General features: G+C 42.8%; 1 protein-coding gene across 1 annotated transcript in view; it reads right to left on the reverse strand.

Annotated features, from left to right (window-relative positions):
* Window positions 1-17033, reverse strand: part of LOC115399351 (semaphorin-4G-like) — a 29911-nt gene that overhangs the window by 8236 nt on the left and 4642 nt on the right. Inside the window, exons 4-11 of the mRNA XM_030106674.1 lie at window positions 10552-10839; window positions 5307-5455; window positions 2933-2995; window positions 2712-2810; window positions 2459-2552; window positions 2227-2340; window positions 1259-1413; window positions 201-376 (exon numbers count right to left, since the gene is read on the reverse strand). Coding sequence (XP_029962534.1) covers window positions 201-376; window positions 1259-1413; window positions 2227-2340; window positions 2459-2552; window positions 2712-2810; window positions 2933-2995; window positions 5307-5455; window positions 10552-10839 — 1138 coding nt within the window. The remainder of the gene's footprint in view (window positions 1-200; window positions 377-1258; window positions 1414-2226; window positions 2341-2458; window positions 2553-2711; window positions 2811-2932; window positions 2996-5306; window positions 5456-10551; window positions 10840-17033) is intronic.

The raw sequence follows: 17033 nt of genomic DNA on the forward strand, positions 1-17033 counted from the left end.
CAAAGACCTTTTCAAAAGACTTCCAGACACGTTTTTCTCTTCACATTTGTTGGAATAAAGACGTTCTTCAGACTTGTCTCTCCTGTCCTGTCCTCTCTTACTGTGTCAACGTATCGATCGCTGTCTTTCATCTTCGCCTCGCTCATTTACATTTGCATCCCCGAAGCCCTGGTCTGCCGGAGACTTTGATTCGCCCTCACCATTCGAGGCCGAAGATGCCGTAGAAGCGCGTGTCCTGCGGCGTGTCGCCGGGCGTGACGAACACGCTGCGCAGCATGTTGAAGTGGAAGTCGTACTCGGGCAGGGAGCAGGTCAGCCTGGTCTTGAGGAAGGACGTCCAGCGTTTCTGGAGAGTTAAGAGGCCTCCTCGGTCTCCCTGAGGGAAGAGCAAGGAAAGGACAAACAGAAAGGGAGTGGGGGAAAGGACAGGGTCAAATCAGGTGAGAGTAAACGAAAAAAAAAAAAAAAGGAAAACAGATTGAACGCTAAGCTCAATGTGAACCCCCTGAAGAGCAGAACAGATGGCACGGGAGAGCAGTAACGATATATTCAATAAGGTTACATCTTCCCGCAGGAAAGAGTTCCAACTATAATCTGCAAGTTTGTGTACGACTGTCTGTCTGTCCTCAGTGGGTTCAAAGTACTCCTGGTGGAGTGAGTTCCTGATACAAACACCCAGATCTCAATAACAACACCTGAAAAAGTAAAGCTCAGAAAGGTGGGAACAGTGGAAAGGCAATCACTTCTTCAGAAACCCTGAAATATGAATAAACTTTTTGATTTGGAATTTATGTATTTAGCCACCGCAAAGCACTTCTTTTCATCATGAACATTTGCTGCTGATCTTTCAAGGTAAAAGCCAGTGATGTTTTTTTTTTCTTTTCTTTTTTTTGAGAATCCAGAAGAGCAAATAACAGGGTGAGCACATTGCGCAGCTCGCTCTTGCCATTATTAACCCTTTTCTTGGCAGTCGGAGATGTAAACCCTTCACATTTGAGACTGCAGAAGGAGCTGAGCAGATTGTCTCACCTGCGATCATCCGTCACCCCTTCTGACGCTGCTTCCAATTCATCAGCCGCACGGTCTGCTGCGCTAATTACACCGGGGCCTTATTCCAAACGCATTCCCCGCTCAGGCTGTCATCTATTACAGTACCCTTCCCCAATTATCAGCTGAGGCTTCACTCGAGTAATCGTGATGCAAAGTTTCCCTCCCGATTGCGAAGGGACTCCTGCGGCTTTTGCTGCTCTGTTCTCACCTTGCAAACCCGAGCCACTCGTGCCACCCTGCTGTGGCTGTAGGTCGTTGTCTGTTCCTGGCTTTTCTCCGTGAAGAAGAAGTAGATCTTATCATCATCACCACCGTCGCTGCCAAAACTCTCCCTCACAAGAGCTGAACCCACGAAGTCTGCCTCTGCAAGAGCAAGAAAGACACGATAAAATTAACCAGGCAGGATAATAATCCCAACGGTATGTTGTTTACAAACTAGATAAAAGCAGGACACAATGATTTATTACTTTCCGCTTTGGAATTTATGTCAAAATTGCCATGAATGCTGCGAAACCTGCAGCATTTTATGATTATAAGACGAAATAAAATAAGGATGGGTGTTTGTTAATAGGCCTTGAATAAGATTTTCCCTTTGCTAAAAGTGTTCAGGTACAGAGAGAACTCAGCCATCGCTAACTCAATAACTCGGACACTCTTTATCATCCACCTGGTGCTATTAAAACCCAGTTTCTGTGTTACAAGAGGGCTGTGACTGGCTGGAAAGGCATGTGAGGGATGAACTCTGTCCCACTGTATGACTCCTTCTGGTAAATTCTTTTTTATCAAGGGAGGAATAAAATGTATCCCTCTTGCACAGTGACTAAAGCTACTTCGGCAGCAGAAAACAATCACCCGAGTCATTGTATTTCAAATCTGACGTAAGTGGATCTGTCACATTTCACTTGATTGGGTCTTAACAAATCCAACAAACCTCTGCTTTTACCACAAATCACGTACTGATTAAGTGCAAACACCATTTCCGAAATGTCGCCACAATAAACAATCAAAACTAAGAAAGTCATGTCAATGAAAACACAATCAATGACTGAAATAATTGTTGATCTGGAGATGCCACAATCTGCAGTTCTTTGCAATCTGTTACATCCCTCCTCCACCTGCTGTGTCCATCTACCTCGTCCAGCTGCCTAAAAAAAGCTTAATAGTGATCGAACTCACCGTTGAGCCAGCGCGTGGGAGCATCTTCTGTCTTCAGTGTGGGAGACGGAGAGTTGCGGCGGATATCTGGAAAGCTTCTGAAGTCATACTGAGAAGCCGAGTACATCTGCTGGTCTGGGGAAAAAAAAAAAAAAAAAAAAACCAAAACAAAACAAAAAAACCCTTCAAATCAATCCGTCCAGTTATTTGCCAAAACTCTAGAAGTGGCTGATAACTGTATTAAAAGTTTTACCTATAATGAGCGCAGTGTAACCTGTTGTGGGACTGTAGGGACATTTGTCTTTGCCCTCTTCAGGCTGGGAGGATATCACAAACCTCTCTTCATCCTGTGCATCAGAAACAACGTGACAAAGACGTCAAAACCTTCGGATGCATCGGCAGTGAGTGATGCACTTTTCGTAGCTGTGAAAGCTTTGAAGCTCTGCTTTCCGTGGATGCAACATCCAAGCACTGCTATAGAAAAGAAAAATGACACTCGAACGCACTACGTATGCACAGAGGGGGCTGAAGGCGTTCGTCCCACACATGTAGAGATGAGTCGAGTTGAACCTCTGGAGGAAGCGGATGTGATTAAAGCACTCGGTCTGAAAGAGAGAAGCGGAAATAAATATATAAATATATATCTTACAGTGAGGGAACAAATGATCAAGAAGTATGACAAATACCAAACAGCAGAAAAGATGAAAAAGAAGAACTAAATGCCCACCTTATTGTCTTTTCCCTTGAGCAGGCACCGACTTTTTTCCTCGTGGGAGGCCTCCCACTCGATCTATAACACACAGCGAGATGGAAAGAGAACAGTGAGCGTGTGATGATTTCATATCACCGGCTCGCCAAAGTCGCTCAGCAAATAAAAAACACATTATTATCCCATTTCTGTTCTAATAATTCCTACATTAGTAAAATCACACAGAGAACATAGTCTGGATGAATATTTGCCTTGAACTTGCTTTACAAGTAGAAAGGCGGAGATGAGAGTTAGTTTGAATAATTTTAAACCTTCCATGCGAAGGCAGCCTGTGCAAAAGCATCAGCGCTTAATACAGACGTGAATATTGTATCTTACTTCATTGGCTTTATTTAAACCCACTGAGCATTGCTTCGAGAGAGAAAAAAAAAAGCCTGAAGTGGTCGATACCTGCAATCGATGTGGAACAAAAATACGAAAATGAGACCTTGAATCCACGTTGGGGGACTTTTCGTTCCCTCTGTGCTTGTACGGGTTTTCTTCGAGTACTCTGCTTCTTCTCACGGCTCCAAAACATAGTATTTGAAACTAATTGGTGGCTCTGAACAGCCCATCCTTCCATTGATAGGGGGCTTTAAATTAATAGCTGCAACTTTTCAAAAAGACCACATGCTTTTGTGGGAAAAATAACACACTTTGTAAAGGATTGTTGCTTTTAATCAAACTAAACAGCAATAAAGATAATGTGTAACAATTGTATTCTTGAGAGCATGTTGCTGCCACACACTCCTGTCAGTGCACTGACTTTTATAAAGTTTTGTTTCTCTCCTTTGCCGAATTTTAAATCGTCTTTAAATTGATTTGTTTATTTAATGTTAAGTTTATTTCACTATGAATTTATGACACTGCTTGAGAGAGCTTCACGTTCTTTTTTTTGTTTAACTTTTATGCCAAAAACAAAGTCTTCTAAAATATCCCACGGTAGCGTTAAAGCAGGCGACAGCGGTGCTGTTTGGTGTGCTCTGCATGCACGCACCAGTTATTATGGAACACACCACTTCTGCGTTGACATAATTAGCTAAATGTCGGGTTGTCGCCATGAAGCGAACAAAGCAGCGTGTTGTCTGAAAGAAAGGCCACCAAGTTATCCAAATCGCATGGCGAGAACACGTGCTGAATGCTATTTCTGTGACGTGACGATCAAGCTAAACCGACTCGCACTGTTCCTGGAAGCAATGCTAAAACTCTCTAATCGGGCTTTTTTATGAAGAGACACGTTTATCAATACCTGGGAGCAGCTCCCTGTCAGAAACATGATAGAACCAGGATGAAAATTTGATTCAATAAATTGTGGCACTTCAGCTTGTACTGAAGTAAAAATGCCTTTCTAAATGAAACACTGGCTCGTATGTCTGTAAAGGCTTCATGCCTGTTCTGATCCAGCATATGAGAAGGAAAATCCATACCCGACACAAATATGATGCAGCAGAGCAGTGACAAATGAGAGATTCCACATTTGAATTATAGCTTCAACTAAAACAGTATGGAAACCGCAGTTATCCATCCGTCTCCTATAACGCCCCAGAGTCAACAATTACCCTCAGACCAGAACATGCAAACAAAGCATGCTTCTTAATAAAGAAACATGCTTAGAAGCGATATCTCTCTCTGACTTTATATCTTCACTGCCAAAGGGTCAAATTATGACCGACCACATTAACAATGAGGATTTATGAAAAATCTGAACAAAATAAACTGCACATCTAAAACGTTAACAATGTTTCATGCGTTTGATCATTTTAACCTTGAGAGAAACTCAGTGATACTGACACTTAGTTCAAAGTGACCATCACCCTATCACTACCTGGGAAACTGATAAATAATTAATGAAAACTGGTTCATGGGCCTCAGTATATACCACAAAATGAAGGATTTTAAAGAGCAGAGGAAATACTGGCAACAGTCAACTGAAATAATTATCATTCTAATTACTGAATTGATTAGAAGACCTCTTGTGAAAAGGAATACAGTACGAGGAGGATATTTATATAAATCCTGTATCTATTCAAAGAAACAGTGAGCAGAGAGTTCTTTCTTTTTTTCCCATTAGTACACTAATTTATGTAGAGGATTCTCCTTTGCTGGAGCTGTGGAACACTGTGGGTTAAAATAACATGACTACACGAGGGCACAAACACACAAAGCCTGACATGAGAATAAATACTTTTGCCTCAGAAAAAAAAAAAAAAAAAAAAGAATGCTGTTGTTGCCTCAAAAGGTCCCTGCAGTGTGGAATGCAAATGAAGCCATGGCAGAGTGTGAGATATGGCGGTGGAGACACACACACACACACACACAACGCCCAGCAACACGGAAACACAAACAAACTCACAGTAAGAGCAGAGCTGGCTGAGATGTCAGAGGCGTTGAGAGCGAATGCAGCCCCCCGGGCCCCCACGTACAGACGCTCACTGTCAGCCTCCAGCAACATGCTGCTGTAGTTGACTGCAGAGGAGTGGAAACGCCGGCAACCCTGGAGACCTGAGGAGAGGAGAGGAGAGGAGAGGAGAGGAGAGGAGAGGAGAGGAGAGGAGAGGAGGAGAGGACAGGTTGTTAATGAAGTTGACCTCATGTAACCACCCCCATGCCGCCTCTGCTACATCTACGCACGCCTGACGCGCTTCACAAAATAATTTGCAGATACTGATTTGCCACACGTGCTCTTTAGCAACCGTGTAATTTGCAGTTGGGCGAAGGATTGGACGATTGCCGAAATTTCCGAGATGACACGCTCGAAATCAGCGGAAGAGAAAAAATAGCGGTGACCACGCAGTTTGACAATGGTCTGTTGTGATCTGTTGCTTCCTCAGATAACTTCGGTATAGTTTCACCGTTTCCCCCCTGTGTGACAGCGGACAATTGAAACGGTCGAACTGCCCGTTTCTCTGTTGTTAGCCCACACGCATTACCACCTGGGTAGATCTCAGCACAAACACTGTCCACTGCCGCTATTGATCATGGTCTGTCACTATGGGAACAACTGCGGGTTCACAAATAACATTTGAAAGATTAAAAGCATCCCCCCGGTCATCAGCACATTCACTAAAATCCAAAAGCAGCTCTTTAATTAGCCTTGGGTCTTTTGGAATAGTTACTCACAAATGCATGTTGCAAGTTCTATCATCATCTGAATGCCCGTGTGATAAATTAAACTGTTTGATAACTCATGCTGGTGGATGTTTGTACAGAAATGCGTCGTCTTAAATGCCTTTGGAAAGACGCTACCAAACAGAGGGCGAGCGGCGTATTAAAAGCTGGAGAGGGAGAGCTTTTTCAATCTAACCTGACAGCACGAGGATAAAGGGTGAAACAGAATTTCATCTCCTATGATGAATTCCTCGCCGTGTGATTTCGGAGCGCTGCTGTAAAGTGCTGAGACGGCCTTGTCCTTTGATTCCGGGGGACTCCTTTTCAAAATATCAGATTAATTTTTTGCTGTATGACCACATGAGGAATTTTATTCCATTAAAATTCTTTGTAATGCATAGAAAACCTCGTTCGGTGCCTACGCAGGTCCTCTCATTCGATCAGAAGCAGGAAAAATAGGATGTTCAAAGCTGGACAAACAAACAAAACTACCATTAGACTATTATTTCATAAATTAAATGGTTCCTTTATCCCTAAATGCCAGTCACCTGAACAGTGCGAATATTGACGTGTCCGATAATTAGAAATACCCTGTGATCATGGTAATGGTATTTTTCACCAGCGGCAACATTTTTCCTTTGATTATCCTTGTTTTTGGCGAATCCATCGGGGGAAGCTCTAAAAAGTAGTGGTCAGCGCAAACATGATCTGATTCACTAATAATTTATGCAGCAGCCTTTTTTGATGCTTTGTAGCCTGGAATTAGCGACTGTTTCAAAAAGGTTGATGACCATCTTGCTCAAGTCAGGCCAAGTGTTAAATCTCAAAAGAACAATACAGTCAAAAGCTAGTTTGTGTGGGCCACACTCATGTTTATTTTCACAACTTAGCGCTGCCAATTAAAAGTGAACATCAGGTCGCAGTTGGCCCGTGGGCCGTAGTTTGGACACCTCTGATGTAATCAGATGGCCTGCGGTTCAGTTTTCCTTTCCAAGAAAGATTTGACTCAACAAGAGCAAACATAGACAAAACAAAAGCATATGCAAACAGCGTGAGAGCGCAAGAGATCAGCAAATGCAAATCATTAAGACCAGTGTGACTAGGATTTATTTTAATTTCATGGTTGTACAATAGTTAAAAAATGTGCAATATGTAAGTCTTTTGGGATTTTTTTTTTTCAAGAAAACTTCAACTTTCAATATCGGGCAGTTCATCAACTGACATATGGACCCAACACTAGTTTTCTCAGGCTTGTGGGACTATTTTAATATCACAGATACTAAGATATTGCTGATCTTGCACAGCTCAAGTGAAGACAATTACTTAACAAACACTATCAGATTTCGTAACCGCCACTATTTTCCTGGGGGTTTGTGTGGACTGAGGTGCTGTCATATTTCCGCCACACCTCCGCCTCCTCCAGGCTATATTGGGTTATTTGGTTTGACGGGCCAAGACGCTAATGGGGTTCAGTCACACAAAAGCGAAGCAAAGAGACACGGTTTACAGCGCGTGCAGAGATACACACTCACGAGGCGTGTTGTGGAGTCACTCGTAGCGGTCATGAGATGGTGGAGTATTACATAACTTCTAAACACACAATCCATCAGGAGTCCACTTAACTTGAGCAAACACGACACCGCTATTGACACAGCGGACCTGGAGGGCGGCAGCAGCCACAGCGTTATCTAAGGACTACGCTGAGGCACGGCCATGTTGTAATTTAATGTATAATAACACCGAGGTGACTAATGCTGAGGTTTTATTATCAGCTGCAGTATAATTTTGACGGGGGGTGGGGGGGCCGTACAAATGCAAACGCTAGACAATTTTCATGCCTATCACTGAATTCTCAGACTTCTTACACCCTCAGCCAATCCACTTCCCCCTGCAGACTGCATGGTTATCAAGTAAGCTGTCATTAAGATTCCTATCAGCTGCGGCGAAACACAACCCAGCCTGCTCACTTCAGCGGGAGCAGCATCAGTCAGTTCGCATCCCGAGCTGCTCCTGGGCGATCAGGTGTCTGTTTTCAAACCCTGCTTCCCCGCAGGAGGAAAAAGGGTTTTTACCTGCATGGGGTTTTGACAACAACAACTTTTCCTACGTGATATGAGTGTCTCATATTGTGTGTGAGGACAATGCGCTGCAGCAGGGACACGGCCCACGCTTCCTCGGTGTAATCCAAGCATTACGATACACAAGAGCTTCTGGGTGAGTGTGTGTGTGTGAGGGCCTGACAGCTGGGGCCAGGTAACACAATGAATCTGAGACCACGACACAGGGAGATTTATCTCGGCTACATAACAATGAAATAACATCCCAGAGCACACTTTAGCCCCGGCTTACTGGATCATGTGGGAGAAGGGATGTTGGAATTGGTCCTCGGGGACGGACGTGGTGTGAGGTCTGACAGCGGGAGGAGCCCAGGTGATATTATTTACTGAGCAAACAGTTAAGCGGGATCTCAGCTGATCTGCACGGTACAGCATGTTCAGGGACACACACACATCAGCATGCACAAACACACACAGACTACACCTCCAGGCTGTGGACAGTGACGCGACGGTCTTAACGTACAAACCTGCACGCGAGCGTGAGGCCCGTTTGTGGTTCACAGTGTTCTGAAAATGCGAGCTGTCGGCACAGGATTTTTAAAAATGAGTTAAATCAGCTGACTGTGGTCGTGCGACTACCTTTAAAATACCCTGTCAAGCTGAAATTAGAGCAAATATTTAAAAAAAATTGCTGCAAGAATTAGTTTATATTTTTTAGAAAAAGATGATTCCTTGGTGTTGCTGTTTTTTCTTGCCTTTCAGATGCTCAAAAACCGAATTCATGAAGTTTATAATAGTCTTTTTTCCCTTTGATCCGAGATGTAAGTGTGTCTGCATGCATGTGCAATGTCTGAACTCTGCATGTGTGAAGGCTGTGCATTTAAAACCGCTGAGGAACTCGGAGATTACAGGGATTAGAGGTAACTTTGCATATCTGCATCAGGAGGGATACAAAGAAGCAAAAAAACCACAGTTTCAGACAAGATAAAGCAAAAAAGAGGGGTAATTCAGAGTATGAAGAATGAAGAAATGTAGAATCAAAGAAAGAAGGGAGAAGGCCTCACTGCTGATGTAAATGGATGCAACTGATAGAGTGATGTACTGGTGCGTGTCAAAAAAATTTGAATATTATTATTATTCAGTTCAAACCATGAAGCGTCCATATATTTGAGATTCATGAAAATAAAAATCTAAATAAATTACAAGCCTTTTCTGTTTAATTCTTCAGCTTAAAAGTATTGCAACATATTTCATAAGATCAGACATCTTTTCATTTATGCCAACAAGAGGGTATAAAAAACACAATTATAAACTAAAATGGACCTTTCAGTTTGTATATCAAAAGTCAAAACAAGTATCAGTGGCATTATTGTATTTTTAGATGCTAGCGGAAAAATATAATTCAAACAGTTAAGATGATATTACAAAAAATCGCAAATTTACCTTTAAAATCATCAGGTGTAAAGCAGAGAAGCTGTTCATTTCAAAGTGTTGAGATAGACGTAAAAAACTGCTCAAAACATAAACTTAATTTGCTACTCCCCTTCTCTATAAAACATATTCAACCATAATAAAGAAAGAAAAAAAAAAACAGAGGCGAGATCTGTAGGAGGACTGACGATTCACCGAAACTGAGATAAAGGGAGGCGGTTTATATCAAGCCGAAGGTGTACTCGTAGAAATACAATTCTTTCAGAGACGGGGAGAGAAAAGAACATCGTTTGACGAGGAGATCAAATGAAGGAAGTAAATTTGCTGATGAGTGGAACGTGGAAATGTGAGAAAAATCCTTTCACACGTTTATGCTTCAACAAATAAAAAGTCCCGGATCAGATAACAGTGCCTCATGAAAGGGAAATTACAGTTTAAGATCATCTTGCGCCATACTACAACAGTTGTCATGGTTACGGTGCTTCTCCACTACCTACAGTGGCGTCAGACTCCATGTACGCTCCGCAGAGATCAGTGTGGAGGCACGTCACCCGTCTCTGCAGCACCTCGGGCTACACGCCATCACTCACACCATAAGTAAACAATAATTGGAGCTTTCTAAATCAAGAAAAACTTCAATGTGAAGGTTAACACGAGTAAAACCACAGCAGGCGGGGCAAAAAAAGAAAGAAGTGTTGCAGGAGATAATAAAGAGATGTTAGAAAATAAAGGAAAACCAGCTTCTGCTGCAAGATCTCTGTACTTTAGCTCTCAAGTCAAACATCAATACTCAGTTAAGAGTCATCTTTAGGTTTTTAACTATGAAACATTTCAGCGCTTGAGGGCAGAAGCACTGACAGGAATAACACACACCACACTGCCAAAAAACTCCAGATCTGACTGAGATCATTTGCATAGATTCTATGAACAAAACATCTCAGTGTAGTGGTCAGCAATCTGGTGTGAAAGTGAGAATATCCAGTTGGTCAGCGTTGCACTTACCGCTGCTCAGCACGGTGACACGTGGAGTCACATCCAGGTCCTGGGGCGTTTTGAACGGGTACCCAGCCGCCGCCGCACACCAACAGCTCAGCAGCAGGAGCTGCACCGCAGAGGATCGGGCTCCATGCATCTCCGCTGAGCGTCTCGCGGGACGAACTCCCTCCAACCAGCGTGTATGTATGTTTAAAACAGGATTCAGGCAAACATATTCGCCCTGTGACTCACACACACCTCTGCAACAAACACTGGCAGGGGGGGAAGGAATCTCTTTCACTGTGCTGAGGAAATCTGGAGAAGGAAAAAAAAACCACACATAAACCAACAGAGTTAGTAGTCCGTGATGGAACTGTGGCACCTCAGAGAAAGTTGAACAAGGAGGCGAGCCGCCGTACAATAAACAAGCTGATGTGAAGGATTTTACCAGGGTGACGACAGAGATGTGAAACAGAGACAAAGTGCACGCGCTCAATAAAATATTGGGAGTTTTTGCAGATCAATGGAGCTCTTGCAAGACCCGGCTGGCTTTACATGTTGCAAAGCCGTGCAGTCTGTAGCGCGCGCGTGTGTGTGTGTGTGTGTGTGTGTGTGTGTGTGTGTGCGCGCAGCAGCTGCAGAGTCCAAACACAAGGCTGCAAACATCATTAAGCAAACGGTGACTGTCAAACAGAGCTACGTGCCGATATCACGAGCAAACACTTGAAGATTAAACTGCGATGTGGAGCGATCCAGATCGGCGAGGCTGCGAGACCAGTTGCGATCGCAGACGTACCTGAGAGGAACCCAGAGCCAAACCCACGGCGCAAAGACTGTGAAATATGATAATCTCCCAAGATGTTGCGATATGAATGCCAATGTCGCTCCAGCAGAATGAGAGCCTCTTATCAAGAAGTGATGGTGAGAAGAAGAAAAGGAGAGCGGGAGGAGGTGTGTGTGTGTGTGTGTGTGTGTGTATGTGTGTGTCTCCTATGCACCAGCACACACACACAAACTCCAAGAACACACAGACAGGCACACTGTGGAGCTTCACCGACCTTATCCCTTATCCTCTTTCTTCTTCAAAAGCACGTGCGCTGTGCACACACACACACACACACACACACACACACACACACACACACACACACACACACACACACACACATATTCACAACCGTGCATACACACACACGCAAATATAAACAGGTAGTGCATTCCCACGTCGAAATGTAAACAGTCACACTCTTTAGCACTTTCCATTAAACAAAGTCTCTGCAGCACCTCAAAGAGCCAACTGTACGGTGACCCTGCTGCACTTTCCTGCTGTTATGAGCAAAAGGGTAAATCACGCTTTAGAAAATACGCAAAAGATGCATGTGCAAACATACAATAATAGTAACAATAATAATAAAAAAATTAAACAGTAAAGGCAATGCCAGGATGAGGATTTATGAGTGTCTTCTCACAGGCAGCCCCGGCTCCGGCCCCTTGGGGCGGACACCAGGACAATGCTTAAAGATTGCATAATGTTACAGACAAAAAGCAAAACAGAACAGAAAGCAGGTCTGCAGGACAAAAGCAATGTTGAAAGATGACAGTGTCATGTCATACAGTAACAAGTGTTTGGCTGGTTTTACAGGTACATCTCAAAACACCAGAATATCAATTGTTCCTTTCATTTGTTGCTTCTTTTGCAACATTCATATGCGATTGTGAATATTCTTCCTGCTATAACAATATGACATGTGATATGTACAAGCACCTAAGTAGATTATGTTTATTTCTAGATGCTTGGAATTGTGTTTTTCCATGATTTTCATTACATGCACAATTCCCACTAGAAGCATTTCAGAAGTGGAGCAGTTTGTTCACTCTGTCACTTCTGATCATTTTATCAGGCTTACTGTGCTTTTGACTTCAGACTTCTTCTTTGGTATCTCAGCAATTCGTTTAAATTAAACCTGATGAAACACTTTTTTCTTTTACATTTAAAAGTGTGTTTTTGAATTTGAAGAACATTGCACATGTTGATGTAAAGATGAGATAATGGCAAATGTCTGATATGTGATGGAGCTTACAATTTACAAACTAAAAGATTTCAGGCATTTCTTTAAAAGTGTTTATCGCTTAATATGACAAAAAGTTGAAAATAGAAAAATACGCAATAAAATATTCTATTGTTGTGAGATACTGTCTTTTTTTTTTCTTGACTCATGAGCTCATATGAGTTTTTTTAGATGCACCTTTCCTACATTTCACCACTCTACACTTTGTCACTATTTCAGTCCTGATCCCGGTCTTTCCTTTCCAACAGACAATGCAACAATATTGTAACAAGTCACTGATGTACTTGGACACAAATAAGTCACCCACTGTGTCATTAACTTTGATTTTCACAACGATGCAGGGAATGACAGGCTCATGTTTTAATGCAGTCATTTATTTCATTAACATGTCAAAGTTACTTCATGTTGGAGCTGAACAGCTTCCAAAACAAGCCAAATTAATTTTCAGATTAATGATCCATCTTCCTGCAGGCGTCAGCTGGCTTCCTTGTTAGATTAACTCAGCCGCGAGAGAGCAAATCTGCAGGGCATTTGGGTTAAGTAAAGGTGCGACGGTTAATTTTATCGCGCAGGACTTTCATTACATATTTTTCTTTTATTATAAAAACAGCACAACCTGTTTTAAAATCAGTCCACCTTGACTAGGCAAGCTGCCAAAAACTTTTAGCAGTTAATAATCACCAGGAAGAAAGTGAAAAACAAGAAAAATGAGTCAACCTGAATGTCCTTCAGACAACTGTGTGAGAGTGTGTGTGTGTGTGTGTGTGTGTGTGTGTGTGTGTGTGTGTGTGTGTGTGTGTGTGTGTGTGTGTGTGTAACGACGCTGAATGTAACAAATCTGTTGTGTTTTCTTACACACAATGTCGTAAATTATAGATTGATAAGTTATGTATGGTGGCCCAGAAAGGTCATGAAAATGGAACGCAACACCAGAAACACAGCTGACGACTGCCAAGAAAAAATGAATAAATACTGAACTTGAAATGTTATATATTATATGAAAGCCCATGAGTATAAAAGGTGCAGCAGTTGCAAGTGTAAAGAAATTGTTAACAGTTTTCACTTTCTGTTACTGCATGATTTTTGAGTTTCACTCTCGATACCTGACAGGTAACAGCTCTACTTTTGTTTTAAAAGACATTTGCTTGATGTGTTTTGTTGTTCTGCAGGTGAAGAAGGAGCCATTTTGTCCCTTCCAAGCATTAAAAACAATTCAGCAGGAGGGATTCATAGAGCAGAGGGATTTGCATCCCCCAAAATCACATCAGCAAATCGCACTATGTTCGTTTATGATTCATACAGTGGGGCAAAAAAGTATTTAGTCAGCCATCAATAGTGCAAGTTCTCCCACTTAAAAAGATGAGAAAATTTTAGACCCGCATCGGGCTGGGAAGACTGAATCTGCAATAAGTAAGCAGCTTGGTGGGAAGAAATCAACTGTGGGAACAATTATTAGAAAATGGAAAACATACAAGACCACTGATAATCTCCCTCGATCTGGGGCTCCACGCAGGATCTCGCCCTGTGGGGTCAAAACGGTCACAAGAACGGTGAGAAAAAAATCCCAGAACCACACAGGGGAACCTGGTGAATGACCTGCAGAGAGCTGGGACCAAAGTAACAAAGGCTACTGTCAGTAACACACTGCGCCGCCAGGGACTCAAATCCTGCAGTGCCAGACGTGTCCCCCTGCTTAACCTAGTACACGTCCAGGCCCGTCTGAAGTTTGCTGGAGAGCATTTGGATGATCCAGGAGAAGACTGGGAGAATGTCAAATGGTCAGATGAAACCAAAATAGAACTTTTTGGTAGAAACAGAACTTCTCGTGTTTGGAGGAGAAACAATGCTGCATCCACAGAACACCACACCTACTGTGAAGCATGGGGGTGGAAACATCATGCTCTGGGGCTGTTTTTTCTGCAAAGGGACCAGGACGACTGATCCGTGTAAAGGAAAGAATGAATGGGGCCATGTATCATGAGATTTTGAGTGAAAACCTCCTTCCATCAGCAAGGGCATTGGAGATGAAACGTGGCTGGGTCTTTCAGCATGACGATGACCCCAAACACACCGCCCGGGCAACAACGGAGTGGCTTCGTAAGAAGCATTTCAAGGTCCTGGAGTGGCCTAGCCAGTCTCCAGATCTCAACCCCATAGAAAATCTTTGGAGGGAGTTGAAAGTCCGCGTTGCCCAACGACAGCCCCAAAACATCACTTCTCAAGGAGAGCTGCATGGAGGAACGGGCCAAAACACCAACAACCGTGTGTGAAAACCTTGTGAAGGACCTACAGATAACGTTGGACCTCTGTCATTGCTAATAAAGAGTATATAACAGAGTAATTAGATCATCTTTTCTTATTAACCTAATACTTATTTTCCACCATAATTTGCAAATAAGTTCTTTAAAAATCAGACAATGTGATTTTATTTTTTATTTTTTCTCATTCTGTCTCTCATAGTTGAGGTATACCTATGATGACAATTACAGGCTTCTCTCATCTTTTTCAGTGGGAGAACTTGCACAACTGGTGGCTGACTAAATACTTTTTTGACCCACTGTATTGCTTTATCTGGAAATATCTGACTGATTTACATATTTCATGAGAAAAACCACTGAAATCATCCCACAGATTTCAATTAAATATTGTATTTTGGAGCTTTTTTTTGGGTAAATTTTCCCAGAATGCACCACGATATAGAATCTTAAAGTTTGAGACATGAAGTGAACCAAATGACCATGGCGTTGAATTTCAGATATTCACCAAACAGTGTTTCTGTGGCGCTGGACTGAACAAATAACTAATGATCTGAGACTGGAAAGTACGTAAATGATGTATTAAAAGAAACTCATCTGTTCTTACCTTGACTCCACACTCCACTCTGAGAGGTGGCAGCTCTTATGAGTAGCAAAAGTATAATAATTTGAGAAGTTTTGCACTGGTTTTTACAGGGTTTAACAGCTATTTCTTCCCCCTGACTGGCACATTCACTTTGGGGACACCAATTATTTCAGGTACACACTTCCTTCCCTCCTCTGAGGATGTGCTGCCCCTCACGGCGCCTGTCAAACACTGTGCAGGTGTGTCGGCGGCCCTCCCAGTCATGTCTAAGCTCCTCTTAAAAAGGTGGCAGGGGAGGTGCTCTGAAGGGCTTTTCCAAGTCATTTATCTGACTCGTGCACACCAAATCACTCAAATGGGCTGTCATGGTCTTAATCCTTTCAGTCTGCCAGCCAGCCACAGTGGTCCTCATGTGGTCCTTTAATCTTTAGAAGAGTATGGCTGTATTCACACAGCAATGTAACAGCAACAGGACGGAGAGTGGAAAGAGAGAGTGGGCAGAGCGCTGGGGTAAAACGGTGTCAGGAGGTCCAGCGGAGCAGAGATAGAGGCAGTAATTGTCACATTCTGAATTCTCTGTCATCTAAAATCAATTATTCCCGTCTTCCTCCTGAGTGGCTTGCATCCCCCCCCCCCCCCCCCCCCCTTTCAAGCTTTCAATTGTTAATTAGCCGCTGAGCACACCAGTCAAAACTTGGAGAAAATGTAAAAAGAGAGATGTTGAAGATAAAATGAGACGGGCCCAGAGGAAATCACGGCGACTCCTCCACTCACAGGCTAACCTCTCTAATCTGTCTTCCTCCTGATCGCTCTGCCAGCTCTCTTTCCCATGACATTCATTCAGGGAAATAGATTTTTATCAGGCAATTATAAAGTGTCTATAAACCTGCCTGAATAGAGGACAGTGGAGCAGGGTGGTGACAGCTCCACCAACAGACAACACTTGTCCCAAAGGACTTAAAACTCTGTTTTTCGACTTGAATATATGTGTGAGTGTGCGTGTGTGTGTGTGTGTAACAAATGGTAGAAAAGATTACAGTCAAAGCTATTGAGCCTTGCGTCAGCTGACAAGCGTACTGCCTTAAAACACTCTTGTCTGGCGGACGCACAAAAGGAAGCCGACCCAACTGTACTCTGCTGGCTTCAAACTATGTACAGTCATTTTGTGAATGAAACACCAGGCTCTTTATGGAAGGGGGAAAAAAAATAATCACACTTTAGTTTCACAGACGATATCAGAGAGCTGTGATGATCAGTGTGTTTAAAGAAATTCCGTTTGCAGCCCTCATATAGTGTGTTTGTTATTCCGTGCAAACTGCTCCAGTCTGTGGTTGGATAAAGCAACGGTTTAGAGTCTAAAGTCTAACTTTTGCAGTTTTTGAACTTTTACAGAGCCCCTCTGTATCTGCTGCAAATCTCCTTTCGGAAGTCTCGAGGCTTACTGTCAATCTAGACAAGACTTAAAATGATTTGGTGAGCAAATTTCCCAAGTCGAGTCAATTTTTGTTTGCGGCGCGTAATTCAGAGTTCTGTGTTTGCCTCAGAAGACCTCAGAATGCGTAAACCTCAGACAATCCTGGCTTAAAGCTCAAGTCATTT

This window comes from Salarias fasciatus, chromosome 13 (assembly GCF_902148845.1).
Source record: "Salarias fasciatus chromosome 13, fSalaFa1.1, whole genome shotgun sequence".
NCBI classification, from domain to species: domain Eukaryota; kingdom Metazoa; phylum Chordata; class Actinopteri; order Blenniiformes; family Blenniidae; genus Salarias; species Salarias fasciatus.